This window comes from Lucilia cuprina, chromosome 3 (genome assembly GCF_022045245.1).
Source record: "Lucilia cuprina isolate Lc7/37 chromosome 3, ASM2204524v1, whole genome shotgun sequence".
NCBI classification, from domain to species: Eukaryota; Metazoa; Arthropoda; class Insecta; order Diptera; family Calliphoridae; genus Lucilia; species Lucilia cuprina.
In genome coordinates this window covers 61,876,302-61,892,571 of record NC_060951.1, presented here as the reverse complement: position 1 = coordinate 61,892,571, position 16,270 = coordinate 61,876,302, and the positions used below count along the sequence as shown (strand labels likewise).

At 31.2% G+C, this 16,270-nt stretch overlaps 3 protein-coding genes across 3 annotated transcripts in view; 2 read left to right on the top strand and 1 right to left on the bottom strand.

Moving 5' to 3' along the window:
* Nucleotides 1-16,270, top strand: part of LOC111675324 (LIM/homeobox protein Lhx2) — an 82,420-nt gene that overhangs the window by 5,670 nt on the left and 60,480 nt on the right. Inside the window, exon 2 of the mRNA XM_023436055.2 lies at nt 135-475. Coding sequence (XP_023291823.2) covers nt 182-475 — 294 coding nt within the window. The 5' untranslated portion in view covers nt 135-181. The remainder of the gene's footprint in view (nt 1-134; nt 476-16,270) is intronic.
* On the bottom strand, nt 576-2,277 carry LOC111675323 (UV excision repair protein RAD23 homolog B-like). The gene has a single exon (XM_023436054.2). It carries the CDS (start codon nt 1,921-1,923, stop codon nt 775-777), a length of 1,149 nt encoding a protein of 382 aa, XP_023291822.2. The 5' UTR covers nt 1,924-2,277; the 3' UTR covers nt 576-774.
* On the top strand, nt 7,293-8,555 carry LOC111675325 (UV excision repair protein RAD23 homolog A-like). Its single transcript, XM_023436056.2, has one exon. It carries the CDS (start codon nt 7,472-7,474, stop codon nt 8,297-8,299), a length of 828 nt encoding a protein of 275 aa, XP_023291824.2. The 5' UTR covers nt 7,293-7,471; the 3' UTR covers nt 8,300-8,555.

Below are 16,270 nucleotides of genomic sequence, written 5' to 3'. Positions count from 1 at the left end.
AGTTATTAACAATGCATATTTTCTAAATCAACTTTTATTTGGGTTAGTTTCCTCCAGTAGAACAAAATTTCAAATATGTATTTAAAACATCACCTAAAAATCAAGCCTAAAGCATCTCTTTTCTTCTTTTTTAGTTTATTGTAGATTTCATTCGTCATTTAGAATTTATTGAGAACAAAATATGCCAGACTTATTTGTAAATACATTCGTGAATGCTTCAAGGCTTTTAAACCCGCCCAAAAAGCGTGGTAAACCTAGGGGCAGAAAACCAAAAGCTAAAAAACCTCCAGCAACGGTAATGTATGATCCTGTACCCCAAACATCTCTTAATCCACAAACACAATTAGCGCCGCCAACAACACAACCCCCACAACTTTACAACGATTATGTTAACGAATATCATCAGCAACAGATACCATATCAAATAGCACAACAATATAGTTTAGGCTACGAAGATATTGCCGGTATTACAAAGGTAAGTACCAGTTTATATTTATTGAATATAAAAATTGATTACTTCGTCAAATGCTGCGTAAATTTTGGAATAAAATTCGAAAACAAAAAGACGATATTGATTTGATCTCAAGAATTATTACGAATTTTATCATGTATTTTAGTTGTTAAATTAAATCTTCAATATTATATGCATATAGATTATATTTTTACAACATGTGTAAGAATATCCTTCCTTTTGACTCCTTCAATCTGTGTACTCATTGCTGCTTTACTTCTAACTTTTATCTCGTTCGCTCTCTCTCTCCCTTGATTAATGCTCTAGTCTTCCATGTGTCGACACAAAAAGTCTGCGGTCTGTTCTTCATTCTTTTCACAGGCTATATAGGCTTGTAAGACGATCTCACGGGGAAAACCTAAGGCCACTAAGCGATCAACAGCTTGTCTTTCTTCTTCGGTTAGCACAATTTCCACAACATCTTCTCGGGGAGCGCCACCACCTCCTTCGGTGGCTTCTACACCAGCCTCCTCATTTATCATGGCGACAAATTCATCTTGATGTTCTCGTATAACGGCCAAAAGGGCGGGATTGGTTTCTTCAATGCGAGCTAAAACACTGCTTAACAGTTCGGGGCGTTGGCGAATAACGCGGCGCATTTGGTTAAAACGTGGATCCTCACGCAAAAAGTTAAGGGGATTTGGTCCACCAGTGGGTGCGCCAGGTGTTGGTACAGCTGCTGCTGGTTGGGCAGCTGGCTGTGGCATACTTACCATGTCTGGTATATCGGGTATGCCTTCAATAAGATATTCAATGGCGCGATCTGGATTATTGAAACTAGCCATTAAAGCGCGGCGTACTTCGGTTTCTGGATAACCCATACTCATAATTTCTCGTACCATATCTTCGTTAGCCGCTGCCGTGGGTGAAATATCCAATACATCTAAAACATTACCAATTCCTAATGAAGGTTGAGGGGCTCTGCTGTCGGTTGCGGTGCCAGTGGATGCAGCAGTAGCTGTAGCTGCCGTTGTTTCCTTTTCCTTTTCTGGGGCTTTCTCTTCAGTCTTTGGTTGTGAGGCAGAGGCTGCACTAGTGGCTGAGGCTGTACTCTGTTCACTTGATTTCGAGCTTGCGCTTGTAGTTTTAGCTACATCTGGTTCAGCAGCTTTTGCGGCTGGCTGTGTTGCTGCTGCAGTAGTAGTAGCAGCAGCTGGTGTTGTTGTTCCGGCAGCGGCTGTTGGTATTTTCTTGGCCATTACAACTAAGAATTTCCTCTCGTCGATACTATATGTTTTCAAGACATTATCATTGTCCAGCACACGTCCTGCATAAATCAATTGTTGTAGTTCAGGCTGCACTCCTACTTCGGGCATTTTTTGCAAATGTGCCTTTAGATCCCAAACTGTTTTGGTGTCATCGAATTCAACATAAAATGTTTTCTGGTCGAGTGTTTTGATAGTCAATTTCATGATTACTGCTTCTTTTTTTTCTAGTATTTAAATTTTTCTTTTTTCCAAATGCTTCTTCTATTGCGTTGCTAGCACACTTTTTCTTTTCAAAAACTCACAATTCGACTGCAATAATACACTCGTTTTTAGTCTATCATAAAATATTTTTCGTTATTTTGCACAAATAAACGATTTTTTCCAATGATTTTCACACAAAAATGACGGCAGCTTAAAATAGGGACGATGTGTCAGCAATTGTTTGAAAAACATATGTTTTTGACAATTTTATTGTTTTCTTGTTGGTTTTCCAGTTTTTCGTTTTTGCAAATAAACATAAGCAAGCGAGAAGAGAATACTCAAATATTTGCAACACTATGCCGTGCGGTTATCGATTTTTTTGCATTTTATGACAACAACAAAGTAGCCGAGTACAAACAGTGTTGTATTTTGCTAGCGATGAGAGAGTGTGTGTGTGCGGAAATCATTGCCATGTGAAAATAATATAGTGGTGAATTTATTTTAGTTCGTTTTACACAGAAAGAAAAATTTGAATTTGAAATATTTTAATTATTTTGGGCTGTAGTCTTTTCCTTTATATTTTAAAGAAAATAACCTTGATTCGATTTAACTCTGAAAATTCTATAGAAGAAATTTTGAAATCCAATGAACTAGAACTAAACTAAAACTTAACTAGAATTGAACTAGAACTGAACTAGAAGTGAACTAGAACAGAACTAGAACAGAACTAGAACAGAACTAGGACAGAACTAGAACAGAACTAGAACTGAACTAGAACTGAACTAAAACTGAACTAGAACTGAACTAGAACTGAACTAGAACTGAACTAGAACTGAACTAGAACTGAACTAGAACTGAACTAGAACTGAACTAGAACTGAACTAGAACTGAACTAGAACTGAACTAGAACTGAACTAGAACTGAACTAGAACTGAACTAGAACTGAACTAGAACTGAAATAGAACTGAATCAGAACTGAACTAGAACTGAACTAGAACTGAACTAGAACTGAACTAGAACTGAACTAGAACTGAACTAGAACTGAACTAGAACTGAACTAGAACTGAACTAGAATTGAACTAGAACTAAAACTGAACTAGAACTGAACTAGAACTGAACTAGAATTGAACTAGAACTAAAACTGTTTAAATTTTCTTTGTTTTTTTTTTTAATAAATAGTTTCTATACTATACTACTATACTACTCAACTTCCCAGAACCTTCTTCTTTTATAATATTAAAAAAGAACTTGAAAAACCACAAATTAAAATGTGTCATTATAATCTACTTATTTTCGAAATAAAAATCTATAGATTAAATTTAAATGGAGTAAAGTTACCCTGCTGCAACATTAAAACTACATATTTATTACGTTTTGCTACTATTATATTAATATATACACATACGTACACACATATATTATAATATGCATTTGTTAAATTTGAAAACCGAAAACAATAACCAGCAATACATAGCCTAAACTGGTCCTGCAGAGTCATCAGGCCTTTAATCTGAATTTAGACATTAATTTTATTTTACAGTTTGTTTGTCGTTGACAAACCACTGCATTCATTTAGCAAAAAAAAAAGTGATCCCTTTTCAAAACAAAAAAAAAAAAAAAAAAATCCAATGAATTTCGACCTTTTCTAATTAGGGGTGGATATAAAAAAAAATCACACGAGAAATAAAAAAAATAAGCAGTATGAATAAAAAAATATACAAACAATAAGTAAAAGTTAGAGTAGGTTTAGAAAAAGAGCCTTAAAACATTAGGCAACAATTTATGTTTTTTTTTTTCTCTAATAATTTCATTTTTGATTTTATTGTTAATATAAAGCTAAATATCGATAATCATTAGTTATAAGTATTATCAAGATTTTACTATAATTTTCGCACTTATCTTGGTTGACCAAAGTTTGCCGATTGAATATGACACGTGCCAGAAGTGACATTTTCAGTTATAGTAGCAAAGGAAACATATATATTTATTATAAAAGTAGATAGATTGCTTGTTTTTTCAATATTATATTTTAAAGAAACTGCATCACTTTTAATTTGTTAACTTTTTTCCACAACGCTAAATCTATTGTCTTGTCTGTCCGTTTTCTTTTTGTTAGCGACAATTTAATGCTTTAAAATTTGTTTTCAAAATCAAATTTTTTTTTTTACAATTGATCAAATTACACAAAGGGTTCTTTTAACTGCAGTAACTTAAAAGTATGATTTCTTTGCATTTTATGATTTTAATAGTGGTCTTTAGAATAATCTTTTGCTTATTTAATCGATTTAAAATTTGAGATTTTCTGTATGGAAACCAAATTTCTATAAGTTTATTGTATATCACGAGATTTGTTTGTCTTAGAGCGGGTTTTTGAGTTGTCAATCAAATGCCAATTAATAATCAGACAGATTAGTTAATCTAAAAATAAATTTAATCTTTTGTTTATCCCTTTTTAAACTTTGCAGTGCTGCCATACAAAACAACACAAAACGTCACTGTTTGTTATCAAAATAATGCATGTTTTATAAAAAAGAAGAAGACAATTGTAAATGTTATATGAAAATTAGTGAAAACTTTAATATAAAACAAAAAACTGTATTGTAAAATCTCCACAATTTATACTAATCATTAAATTAAACATTTTTATGTATATTTTTATAAAAATTGTATTATTTTTTTTTGCATCAGCTGTTTACACTTTTGCATTTCTTTCTTAAGTTTAAACCACCTCCATTGGGCGCTTAAACTAGCAAATAAAATTAACTAATTGAATACTCAAAAACAACTTTGGAAGATTGATTTTAATTTAATCCCTAATCTTTCACCTAAAGATTGACCCTAAATGACTTTTCAAGTTATTTTGGACATTAAACGGCCAAATTCGAATGCTTAGTTTCAGAGATAGATAGTTTATTGAGAGTTCCGAAAGACTAAAGGTTCTTCTATAATCTCTTTTTTAATCAAAATGACTCTTCCAAACTTTCTGGATTAGGATTGGAGATTTCCTTTGAAAGAGAATTTATCCAAAAACATTATTCTAAAAAAAATTAGAAAAAGATCCTTTAAACTACTGACTAACTGCAACTGTTTAACAATAAGGGTTGATTAACACATTCTCACACAAATGCTTAATGTTTCAAATATTTCCAATATTATTCAACTATTTTTCTAACTACATCGGTTATTAGATGTGATGTGAACAAAAAGTCATTACTATTAATAGTATTAAATACCACACACTTTTTTTGTATTATGAGCATCGAAAATGGGTGTTGAAGCGCATTCATTCTAAAGTGTTTTTAGATAAAAATCTAACACACGTTTGTTCACATGATTAAAATTTATTCAATTCAATAATTTTACTTGAAATAAATACATTAACTTTTCAACAAACGTTTCAGTAATACGAAGAATTTCTTAAAACACGTGCTTAATAAACTGCTTTTGATTTCCGGTTTAAAGTTTAAAAAAAAGGATTTTAAAAGAAATCAGCTAATTTCCGTTTAATTTTTTTTGGCATTTTGTTGTATAAAGGATAAAGTTAAGAAATAAATCTTTCAACAGTTGCAAATGTTTTAAAATTTAAACGTGGGTTTTATAATTTGGAAAAAAAAAGAAAAACTTTTTCTTAATTTTATTTATTTAATGAACACATTTATCTTAATACATTTTTTTGTTTCGTTTTGGAAACATTAGTCCTTTTTATGTAACTCTTACTCATTCCTGCTTTCGTTTAGGCTCTCACTAATATATGGTAATTAATATACAAGAGTACCATATTCCCCAAGAACAAAACTATTGCATTTAATATCACAAAAACCAAACCCAAAGGAAAGGGTTGCCTGTTTTCTCAGTGTCCTTCCTTAATGTGATATGAAATACAGTAAAAACTCTAATACATTTTGCTTACATCGTAAGTCACGTCTGCTATTTATTACATTGTTATAGAAAGTGACCAACTGCAATAAATCAGTGTATATGTTTTGATTTTCTTTTCACATTGCAGAGTCTGGGTAAAAGGGTTTCATTGTGAATTTCCCAAAGGAGTGATAAGTTAAAATTGTAAACAGCTGAAGGAAAAAAAAAAACAAATTCATAGTAAAGTCCCATTAATGAATACTATTTCTTCATTTATTTGTTAGAGAATTTGAATTAAAAGAATATAAAATCATATAATTTTCTTGTCTATTTTTGGGTTAAAAAATAACAGTTTTTTGTGGAAATAAATCTTAGTTAAAAGTGTATTTCCTTGTTAAAAGAAAAAGGATTTGTTTGTAGCACAAATGTTGATTTATTTAAAAATAATGGAATTGTAAAAATTTACTCGTATTGTTGGTAAAATATTATTAGATTTATGGGAAGTAATAAGATTTTTTAAGAAAATTTATATAATTTGTGGTTGTTGGAATCGATGTGTCATGTGACAGTATGTCAACATTTTACGGCAGCGGTATCAGTTTCGGCAGAATTTTCGACAAAGTTTACATAGATTTCAAAGAAATAATTTGAATTGGAGTTGAAAGAATTCCGAAATTTCAATTCTGCCGATTTAATTCCGATCCTTTTTTTATTTGACAGACAAACTGTTTTAATTTGTATGTTGAATACATATTGCATACTAGTTAGTTAGTTGTTTAGTTAGATAGATAGATAGACAGACAGACAGACAGACAGACAGACAGACAGATAGACAGATAGACAGACAGACAGATAGACAGATAGACAGACAAACAGACAGACATACATACATACATACATACATACATACATACATACATACATACATACATACATACATACATACATACATACATACATACATACATACATACATACATACATACATACATACAGATAGATAGATAGATAGATAGATAGATAGATAGATAGATAGATAGATAGATAGATAGATAGGTAGATAGATAGATAGATAGATAGATAGATAGATAGATAGATAGATAGATAGATAGATAGATATATAGATAGATAGTTAGTTAGATATTTAGTTAGTTAGTTGGTTGGTTGGTTAGTTAGAGTCTTGATCTGTTTCATTACAAAGAGTTTTTCTGGAAATTCCAAAGTATTTTGCAAAATTTCTAATCGCATTTACCACAAATTAATTATTACAAGAATAATTTAAACTCTCGAAATAACAATATTTAACAATAAAGAAAATAAAATATATAATATTTTTCTATTTTGTCAACTTATTAATATTAATTTTTAAAATTTATCGCAATCAAGTTTATAAAATTAACGAAAAACAGTTATTTTTAAATAACGTTACATATCAATACACGTACAAATTCACCACCCAATTACACCACACTGAGTACTCGTCTAAGATTACACACCACTAAAAACAAAAATACAACACTACAAAGAATAATAACAAAACGTGCTAAACTGTCAAAATAACATTAAGTGTATTTGTGTGTGTGTGATAAATTGCACGCCTGTTTTTCGTTTATTTACACAAAAACGAAATTATTGTGAAATTTAGTAGTAAAATTAATTATAAATTAATCCAAAGAATAGTAAAAAATATAACATGAAATTACAAATAAAAACCTTAAACCAAAAATCTCTAGTGGTGGATATAGAGGAAACAAAAACAGTTTATGAACTGAAAAAGGAATTGTCATTGTATCCAGATATTGGTGTACGGCCAGAATTGCAAAAACTAATCTATGCCGGTAAAATACTCGTCAATGAGGATAAACTAAGCACTTATAACATAGATGTAAAGAAATTTCTGGTAATTATGATTCTAAAGCAGCCGGTGGAGGAACCACCAAAAGCTGAACAACAAGCTGCCAAAGAAGAGACAGTTAAAGATATAGCAGTAGACAAAGTAAAAGAGCAAGAAAAAACACAAAGTAAAAGCAATGAAACTACTACCTCGCCGGCGACTCCAGTAGCAGAAGCAGAATTCAAAACCCCAACAGCTCCTACAGGGGATAGTAAAAAAGATGAATTAGTTGCCCAGATTATGGGCATGGGTTATCCCGAAGTGGATGTAAGAAGAGCTTTAGCCGCCAGTTTTTATAACCCAGATCGTGCGGTAGAATATCTAATCGAAGGCATTCCCACCTCACCATCTACACCCGAAGGAGAAAGTTATTCTGATACGGATGCTGACTTATCGATGACACCCTTTGAAGTGTTTCGTGGTGATCCTACATTTCAAACTTTACGCCAAGCCTTGCAACAACATCCAGAACTGTTAGATGCTGCCATACAACGTGTTGGAGAAACAAACCCGGAGCTATTAAATTTAATTAGTGAAAATCAACAAGAATTTCTTAGTATGTTGGTTGATGGTTCCGATGATGAGGAATACGATGATGATGATTTGGATGATGATGAAGATGAATAGTGGGTAAATTGACTAGAGTTAGAAAGGAGACTGTTAGTTGTGGTATTTCAAAGAAATACCAATAACAAAACAACAATGTTAATGTACACCATGAGGTCAGAGGTGTAAAGGAAATGTTTAAAATTAAAAAAAAATAAATAGTTCATTTGTTATTTTTATTAACAAGTTATAGGAGCCATGAATTTATCTGTTTCTTTTTTGTAAAAATCGAATAAATTATTAATAAAATATAATATAAACAAAAATTTTGGTAAAACATTGTTTTGTTTTTGTATTGTTAGAGAAAATTTAAATTTTAATAAAAATGTGATTTATGGTGCAAGTTGAGATTTTTATTGAAAATTTGATTTTTTGTGAAATTGAAATAAATTTTTGAATAAATTAAAATTTGTAGTAAATGTTGCAATTTTTAGTAAAAAAATTAATTTCTTATTGAAAACTTACACTAATTTTTAGGAAAAATTTAGAATTTTTTATTGGCACTAGCGGTGCACCGTTCGTTTTACAGCAGTTTTTTGTTTTGGCAATCAAATGCCAATTAATGACAAGATTAGTTAATCTAAAAATAAATTTAATCTGATGTTAATCCCCTTTTGTTCCAAACAAGTTAATAGCTCGACTATCGTCTGGGAATAAAAAGTCGTAAAAAGTCGGAAAAGGTCGAAAACTCGAAAATAGTAGAAAAAAGTCAAAAATAAGGAATTTTAAAAAAGTGGAAAAAAGTCAAAAACTCTTAAATAGTCAGAAAAACTCGAAAAAAGTAAAAAAAAATAGTCGAAAAAAAACGAAACGAGTCGAAATTTCGGAAAAAGACGAAAAAAGTCAGATAAAGTCGGAAAAAATCGACTATTTATAAAAGTAGAAAAGTCGACTTTTAACTAAATGAAAAGAGTCGAAAAATCGACTTTGCATAAAATGCAAAAAATCGATTTTTAACTAAGTGCAAAAAATTGAAAAGTCGACTTTTCGTTTCAACTATAGAACCCTACCTCTTGGATTTTTTTGAGTACAAGATTAAATTTCGCAGTAATGTCATACAAAACAATAGAAAACGTCACTGTTTGTTATCAAAACAATGCATTATTTATAAAAAAGAAGAAGACAATTATAAATGTAATATGAAAATTAATAAAAACTTAAATTTTAAACGAACAAATACAAATAAAATTTAATCGACATTTTCTCCATTTGGCTACAAACAAAAACATAGGTACGATCATAACGCAGAATACACACATTCGTAAAGCATTGAAACAAAATTAGGGTTCTATAATTGAAACGAAAAGTCGACTTTTCGACTTTTTTCATTTAATTAAAATTCGACTTAGACTTTTTGACTATAAGTATTTTATAAATAGTCGACTTTTCGACATTTTTTGACTTTTCGACTTTTTCCGAATTTTCGACTTTTTCCGAATTTTCATTTTTTTTCGACTTTTTCGAATTTTTCCGTCTATTTTAGTGTTTTGACTTTTTTCCACTTTTTCTAAGATTTTCGACTACTTTTCACTTGTTTCTACAATTTTCGAGTTTTCGACTTTTTCCGACTTTTCGACCTTTTTCCACTTTATTCGATTTTTTCGACTTATCAACTTTTATTGACTTCCAGACTTTTCGACTTTTATTAACAAAGTCAACTTTTCAACTTTTTTTAAAGACCATAGTCGAGTTATCGACTTTTTTTGGAACAAAATAGTCGACTTCGACTTTTCGACTTTTTTCCACAAAAAGTCGATTGTTCGTTTATTCGAAAGTCGATTTATAGAACCCTAAACAAAATGGAATTGCTTCTTCTCTTTCTTACTATTCAGTTTTTTGTTGGAATAATTTTTTTGGATCGTTGCGTAACTGAATGCCTAAAGGTAATTGAAATACAGAATAAATAAAACATTTAAATGTTTATTTTAATAAATATTTTATTCTTTTTTTTTTGCATCAGCTGTTTACACTTTTGCATTTCTTGCTCAAGTTTAAACCACCTCCATTCGACGCGTAAACTAGCAAACAAAATAAACTTAATGAGTACTCAAAAACAACTTTTGAGGATTAATTTTAATTCTTCACCTAAAATTGGACATATGTCTCCCTAATTGATACTAATAATTTAAACATTTTAATGTTTATTTTTATAAACATTTTATTATTTTTCATCAGCTGTTTTCACTTTTACATTTTTTGCTCAAGTTTAAATTGTTGGGAGCTTAAACTAGCTTTGGAGGATTAATTTTAATTTAATTCATAATCCTATGCTGACTCCACAAACAGTTTAGCGATTCAAGTTTTTCATACAAAAACTCAAAGTCAGGTCAAAAACGAATCAGCTGATTCATCATATAACGTAGAAACTAATAGAGCTTTTAAGTTGTAATTTCCGAAAGATTAATTCGAAAATGAATAACATATATAAAAACTGTAATTGATAATTACTTCCTAACACCAATTTCGTTTAGAAGGGGCGTGTCTTTAAGACATTAAGTATAGTTGAATATAATTGTATAATTCATTAAAATGAATTGGTAATTAATTTTTTTCTATTCTTAATTTCAAGCAACCACGTGCCTCAGGCAACATAACAAATTAACCAAGTCCGGCCAACCAAAAAAAAAAAAAAAATGATGCCATTTAATTATTAACTAAATTAATTGCTGCTTGTTCATAACCAAGGGATGGCTGCTGCTCTAGCTCTTCATTTATTTTAATTGAAAAAGTATATTAATTCACCGAATAATTATAATATAACGAAGTAAAAGAAAAGAAGCAAGGGAAACAAAAAGAAATGCAATCATGTGATGAGCTTGATTACATGCTGGCACGTGTGTCAGTCATTCGTTGCAAAAAATCGCACTCTTACTTGAGTTGAGTTAGAAATAATTTTTAAATGTTTCAATTTTCATTTTAATTACAACATATAGACTTGTTGTGTTTGTCTTTTTCTATATCTATCTCTCCCTCAAACTTAGTATATTTTTTCCCCCATCATGAAAGGCAATCAACTTGTGGCCTTTATATATCATTGTATTACTTCTAATATTCTGCATCTTTTATACACGCGGATGAATTAAAATAATGCGTTTTTTTTTAATTTCTAAGAGTTGTTGCTTTCATGAGTTTTTTGTTGTTGTTGTTTTTTACTTCGATTTTTTTGGTAGATTTTTCCAAGCTTATTTGTTCGCATGTTTAATTATAATTAGAAAAGACGTTGTTGTTTCTTATGTATTCTTCCAACAACCACCATCATGAACATCATCTTCTCAACATTATTGCCATTCAAATTATCATCCTAATTTTCATTACAAGTTGTACAGACATATTTATGATTGTGTGCTAGTACACAGAAAGAAAAACTTACTAAATTTAAGTTATTTTTTTAACTTTAGCATAAAACGTAATATAACCGATTTGCACTAGAGTCAAGTACTTGAATTAGGTAAAACAGTATCTTTAGAACCCACTCCGGATTGACTTAAGTATATATTACTAAATTCTGCGGTAGGTTAGTGCTATTAGACCGTAGGAGTTAGGTTCGTTTCCCACCTAAGGCCCTGGTTAAGGAAGGAACAACAGGCCCGTTAGAGACCTATGAGTATTTCTTCGTATTAGGTGTATATACATCCTCCTTTCAAACTAAATAACTTAATTATTTCTTTGAGTGTACATACATATATTTATATACATATTTCGTAGGCTGACATTTGGGCATAATTTTATATTCTGCTGTATCTGTAACTGAGTGAGTAGCTGGTTTGCCGCTGCTGCTGCTTGTTACTTTTGCTTTAAAAGATAATTATATATTGCGCTTAATTGAGTGCTCAAATGCGTTTGTTTTCAAAAGGCTTCATTTATAAATGCTTGTTGAGCAAATTGCACAATGGGTCTGTTAAGTTGCTGGTCAGTCATATAGAATTGAAAAAAAATTGTTATTAAGCAACATATACACGGTTTTTCGATCTTTCAAAGTTGGTCGAAAAATATTTAGAAAATGACTAACAATCTTACAATCGTGACAATTTGTAAGTTGACATAAAATGTTTTATACTTCTGAGTAGATGTCTATGTTCGATTTAGAATTGAATTACTCGTATGGCTCGCGTAAACAAATATTTCCTGCAATGTCGATTAACGACAGATCGCCATCAGATAGCCAATAATGAACGGTGAAAAGTAGCAAACCTTAATTCTGACAATACAGTGCTGAGGCTGAGACAGTTTTTTACGTTGTTCTCGTCCTACTTAATGCGTCAGTTTGTAAAGAAGTCATTAAAAGAGAGATTTAAACCGCCATACCAGGCTCAGCCAGGCTCAGATCCAGTTCAAGCGTTTAGGGGGGAGGAGGAGTAATTATTTTCTTTTTCACATATTTATTTTCTTTTTCCTCATTTTTATATATTTTGTATGAAAAATTTCCGCGTTTTTTGTCAGCGCAGCAATTAAAAATTGCTACCATTTCAATCATGGAAAATTCAACACTGATTTATTTCAACTGTGATTGTAGTAACTACACAGAGTGACAGACAACGCAACGTTGTCAACATTACAACAATTCGTTGTCGAATTCTAAATTGTATACACATCCGTTGTGTAAATGTTAACATACGTGGCAAACTTACTATTGACAACAATCTGTGAGTTTACCACGTTTACCACAGCTAAAACTATACCATAATCTAGTTGGGGGGTTCTACATCAATGTCCAGTCCTAAAAATTGTTCTACTCAACAGGATGCATCCATAAATCCATTGGACAGATTCATGTAGGTTTGGCTGAGCAGTTGAATATGTGGTGGGTGTCATGAGGGCCCTGACCACATGCAGGGCATTCGTTGGGGACGGCACGGTCTATACGTGCCCAGTAGACATTGAGCCTGTTGCTTTATCCTGATCTTAGTTGTGCTAGAACTACTCTAGTTTTCCACGGGAGGTTTTCTTCCATGTCTGCTACGACATTTATGCGGTATCCTGAGACCGCGGAATTTATGGCGTCTCTATGAATGACTTTCAAAGCTGCCAAATAAGAGGACTGATCAAGGGGATCCTGCACATATGTTTTCCTCGTATAAACGACAACAACAACAACAATATAAACGAAGTTTTGACTATGTTTGGTTGTCAACATTACATAGTGTTGCCGTAAGCATGTATATACTTTGACAACGGATGTTATTGAAAAATTAAAAACACATTGGTATAAATTTGGTACCACTCGGTTATATTTTAATCCCTCTGTGTATGGTATGGTAAATCTTCTATTTTGCTAATCAAACTATATCTTACTGGATATGATCATAAAATTATCTACAAATAATCTTCTTTTTTATATAAATCTAAATTTTTTCCCTAAAATCAAGTTTTTATATATGTAATTTGCCGCAATTTAATTATATTGCATGCCACAGTGATTCCTACATACATACATATGTACATACGTGTAGTTAAGTATGATACTCTTTAATATTATTTTTTTTCTCTGTTGTTAATTATTTTAATTGAAATGTTCTTTATGATGATCATTTAATGTATTAGATTGTGGCAAATTAGTAAGATAAATGATGTTGTATTAAAACTGATGGGATACCGCCATATAGCTACTTTGGCCAACCATCCATCCATTCATTTATTTATGCGCTTGGCGTTGGTTTTCTTTTTTTCTTTCAGTCATTTATCCAACCGAGCACAACAACAATAAACTGTAATTGTGAAAAACTACACATGTAATGAGTTCACATTTATTTTAAATGTAATTAAAGGTGAAAAAAATTAAAATGAAAACATTTCGAAATTTTGAAAATTATTTTTAATAAATTTAAAATAATTTTCAAATAAACCATACAAACACACAACACCCTCCCCTCTTTGATTTTAAACTATGAGAAACTTTAGCATATAGAAAAAGATAATTTTTTTTTCAAAACTGATGTGGTGTGAAATGAAATCACAGTGTTTACATCCATTTGACAGGTCATTAGACAAGTCAGACCACAAAGTGGTAGTTGCTGGTTGTTGCAGCATAGGAAGCTAGCAAATGCAATTATTAAATTTTCATAATCTAAAAGGGATTTTAATTTCTGTTGCTGATAAATGATAAACTGGTTACAAAAGTAAACTAAACAACCACCCCGTTCTTTTAAGAATTTTTCTTAAATAAAAGGGTTAATATCTAAAAGCATAAACACAATCCTTTTCCACTTAAAAAAAGCTAAAATTATTGTTTATTTTGTTGCTTTGCAAAAGGTTTCGCTTATTCGCCAAAGCCATTAATTAAAAGCTTAAATGAATGATTGATTAAAATGCCACAATAACAAAAAGTCCTGTTAGTTGCACTAACAAAACCATAACCATCTTTACTCTTTATTTCTTCCACACCTTCTTAATGGCTAATTTATAAACTACCTGTCTGTCACCCATTTCTTCTGCTAAATGTCAAGTTTTTTTGTCAACAACTTGTGTAAATAAACAACACATCCTTAGTATATAACGGTTTATATACTTTTTTTGTTGTTGTATGTATGTTTGCTCCTCCTACATATTAGGTGCTATTTTATTTGCGCATATCTGTTTGTAGTTGTTGTACTCCTGTCTGTAGGCTCTTTTGTTGTTAACTCTATGTTTAAATATTGCAGCTGCTTTCCTTTTTGACCAACAACCAATGAAGTTTTATTTCCCTTCACTCATACACATGCGGCTAACAACAGTCATATACTTTCACAAACAGTTAACAAAAACAACAACCCCTAACACAACACAGTTTTAAGTAGAATTATTGAGAGAGAGAAAGAGAGAGTTCAAGAATGTGAGAGGGAGTGTTTGTATTTTATAGAAATTGTTTCTTAAAGAGAGAGATTATTGTATTCATTTAACACGTGTTAAGGGTTCATTTTCTCATTGGAAAGTTTATTTGTTATCACAAGAGAATAAATATTTCCGTAATTTTCTAAAAAAAAAGTAGATTTTGGAAAATGATCTCATGACAATTTATCTGATATGTCTTAATTTGATCATAGTTTTTAAAACCGGTGGTGGGTTCGATTCCCACCTGAGGTACTGGTTAAAAAGCACACAAGGCCGATAGAGGCCTAGGTGTTTTTCTTCGGATTTCATGAATATATGTATATCCTCCTTTCAAACTAACTAACAAACTTAAAACCTATAAACTTGCCAAACTGTAATCGAATTTTGAAGCCTACTACTTAAAACCCCAACATATTCTCCTAGTAAAGGCAAGCATATTGCGTAAATAACATCTCTAGCCGTTTTCTCTGAGACTATGTATTCTAGGACAATTATATTCTATATTGTTTCTATATCTTCGAATGCACCGAACATATGAAACTCCAAGTTTAATTCTATCCTTTGGTCGTATTGCCTTGAAGAACAATACGTCTTTCTTGGTTGATTAAACCTAAGAATATATCAGTCATCATCCTATAATAATAACAAATTGTTTATTTTAATAGTTGTCTAAGACAAACTTATTGTGGACAGTTGCATAAATGTTCTCAAAGTTTTTCTGTAAACATTTAACTACCGACATACATATGTGTGTATTTTGAAAATCAGGAAGTTTGTAGGTTTTCAACAATAAAAACTTTGCGTCAGTACTAGTTTCCAGTAGTGCCGACCTGTCCAGTTGGAATTCGCTCATATCTATTCGCAATCTCTCTTAAATGTATTATCCTGAAGTGTGGCGTCATTATACTATGGCTCTGCCTCTTTCGTCTTTAATTCGACAGTGAAAATTTTATTACACAAAACCTTCATACAGAATTTTCTAAAATAGTCAAATAGACAACTAATTTTTATTGTGGTTTAAGATCAATTTAAATTTTCAATGTAGGGTAGAAGGGGGATCATCAGAAGGGGCACATCTGACAATGAAGTCGAGAGTTTAACGTGAACACCTGCCTTGACGGCCTAATTTCACGGTGGTCTTTTTCACCCACAGGATAGACTAGAGACGGTCTACCCGCGCCCCTG

Excerpts from the sequence above, each read along its gene's own strand:
- LOC111675323 (XM_023436054.2), bottom strand. The coding sequence starts at position 1,923 with ATGAAATTGACTATCAAAACACTCGACCAGAAAACATTTTATGTTGAA.
- LOC111675325 (XM_023436056.2), top strand. The coding sequence starts at position 7,472 with ATGAAATTACAAATAAAAACCTTAAACCAAAAATCTCTAGTGGTGGAT.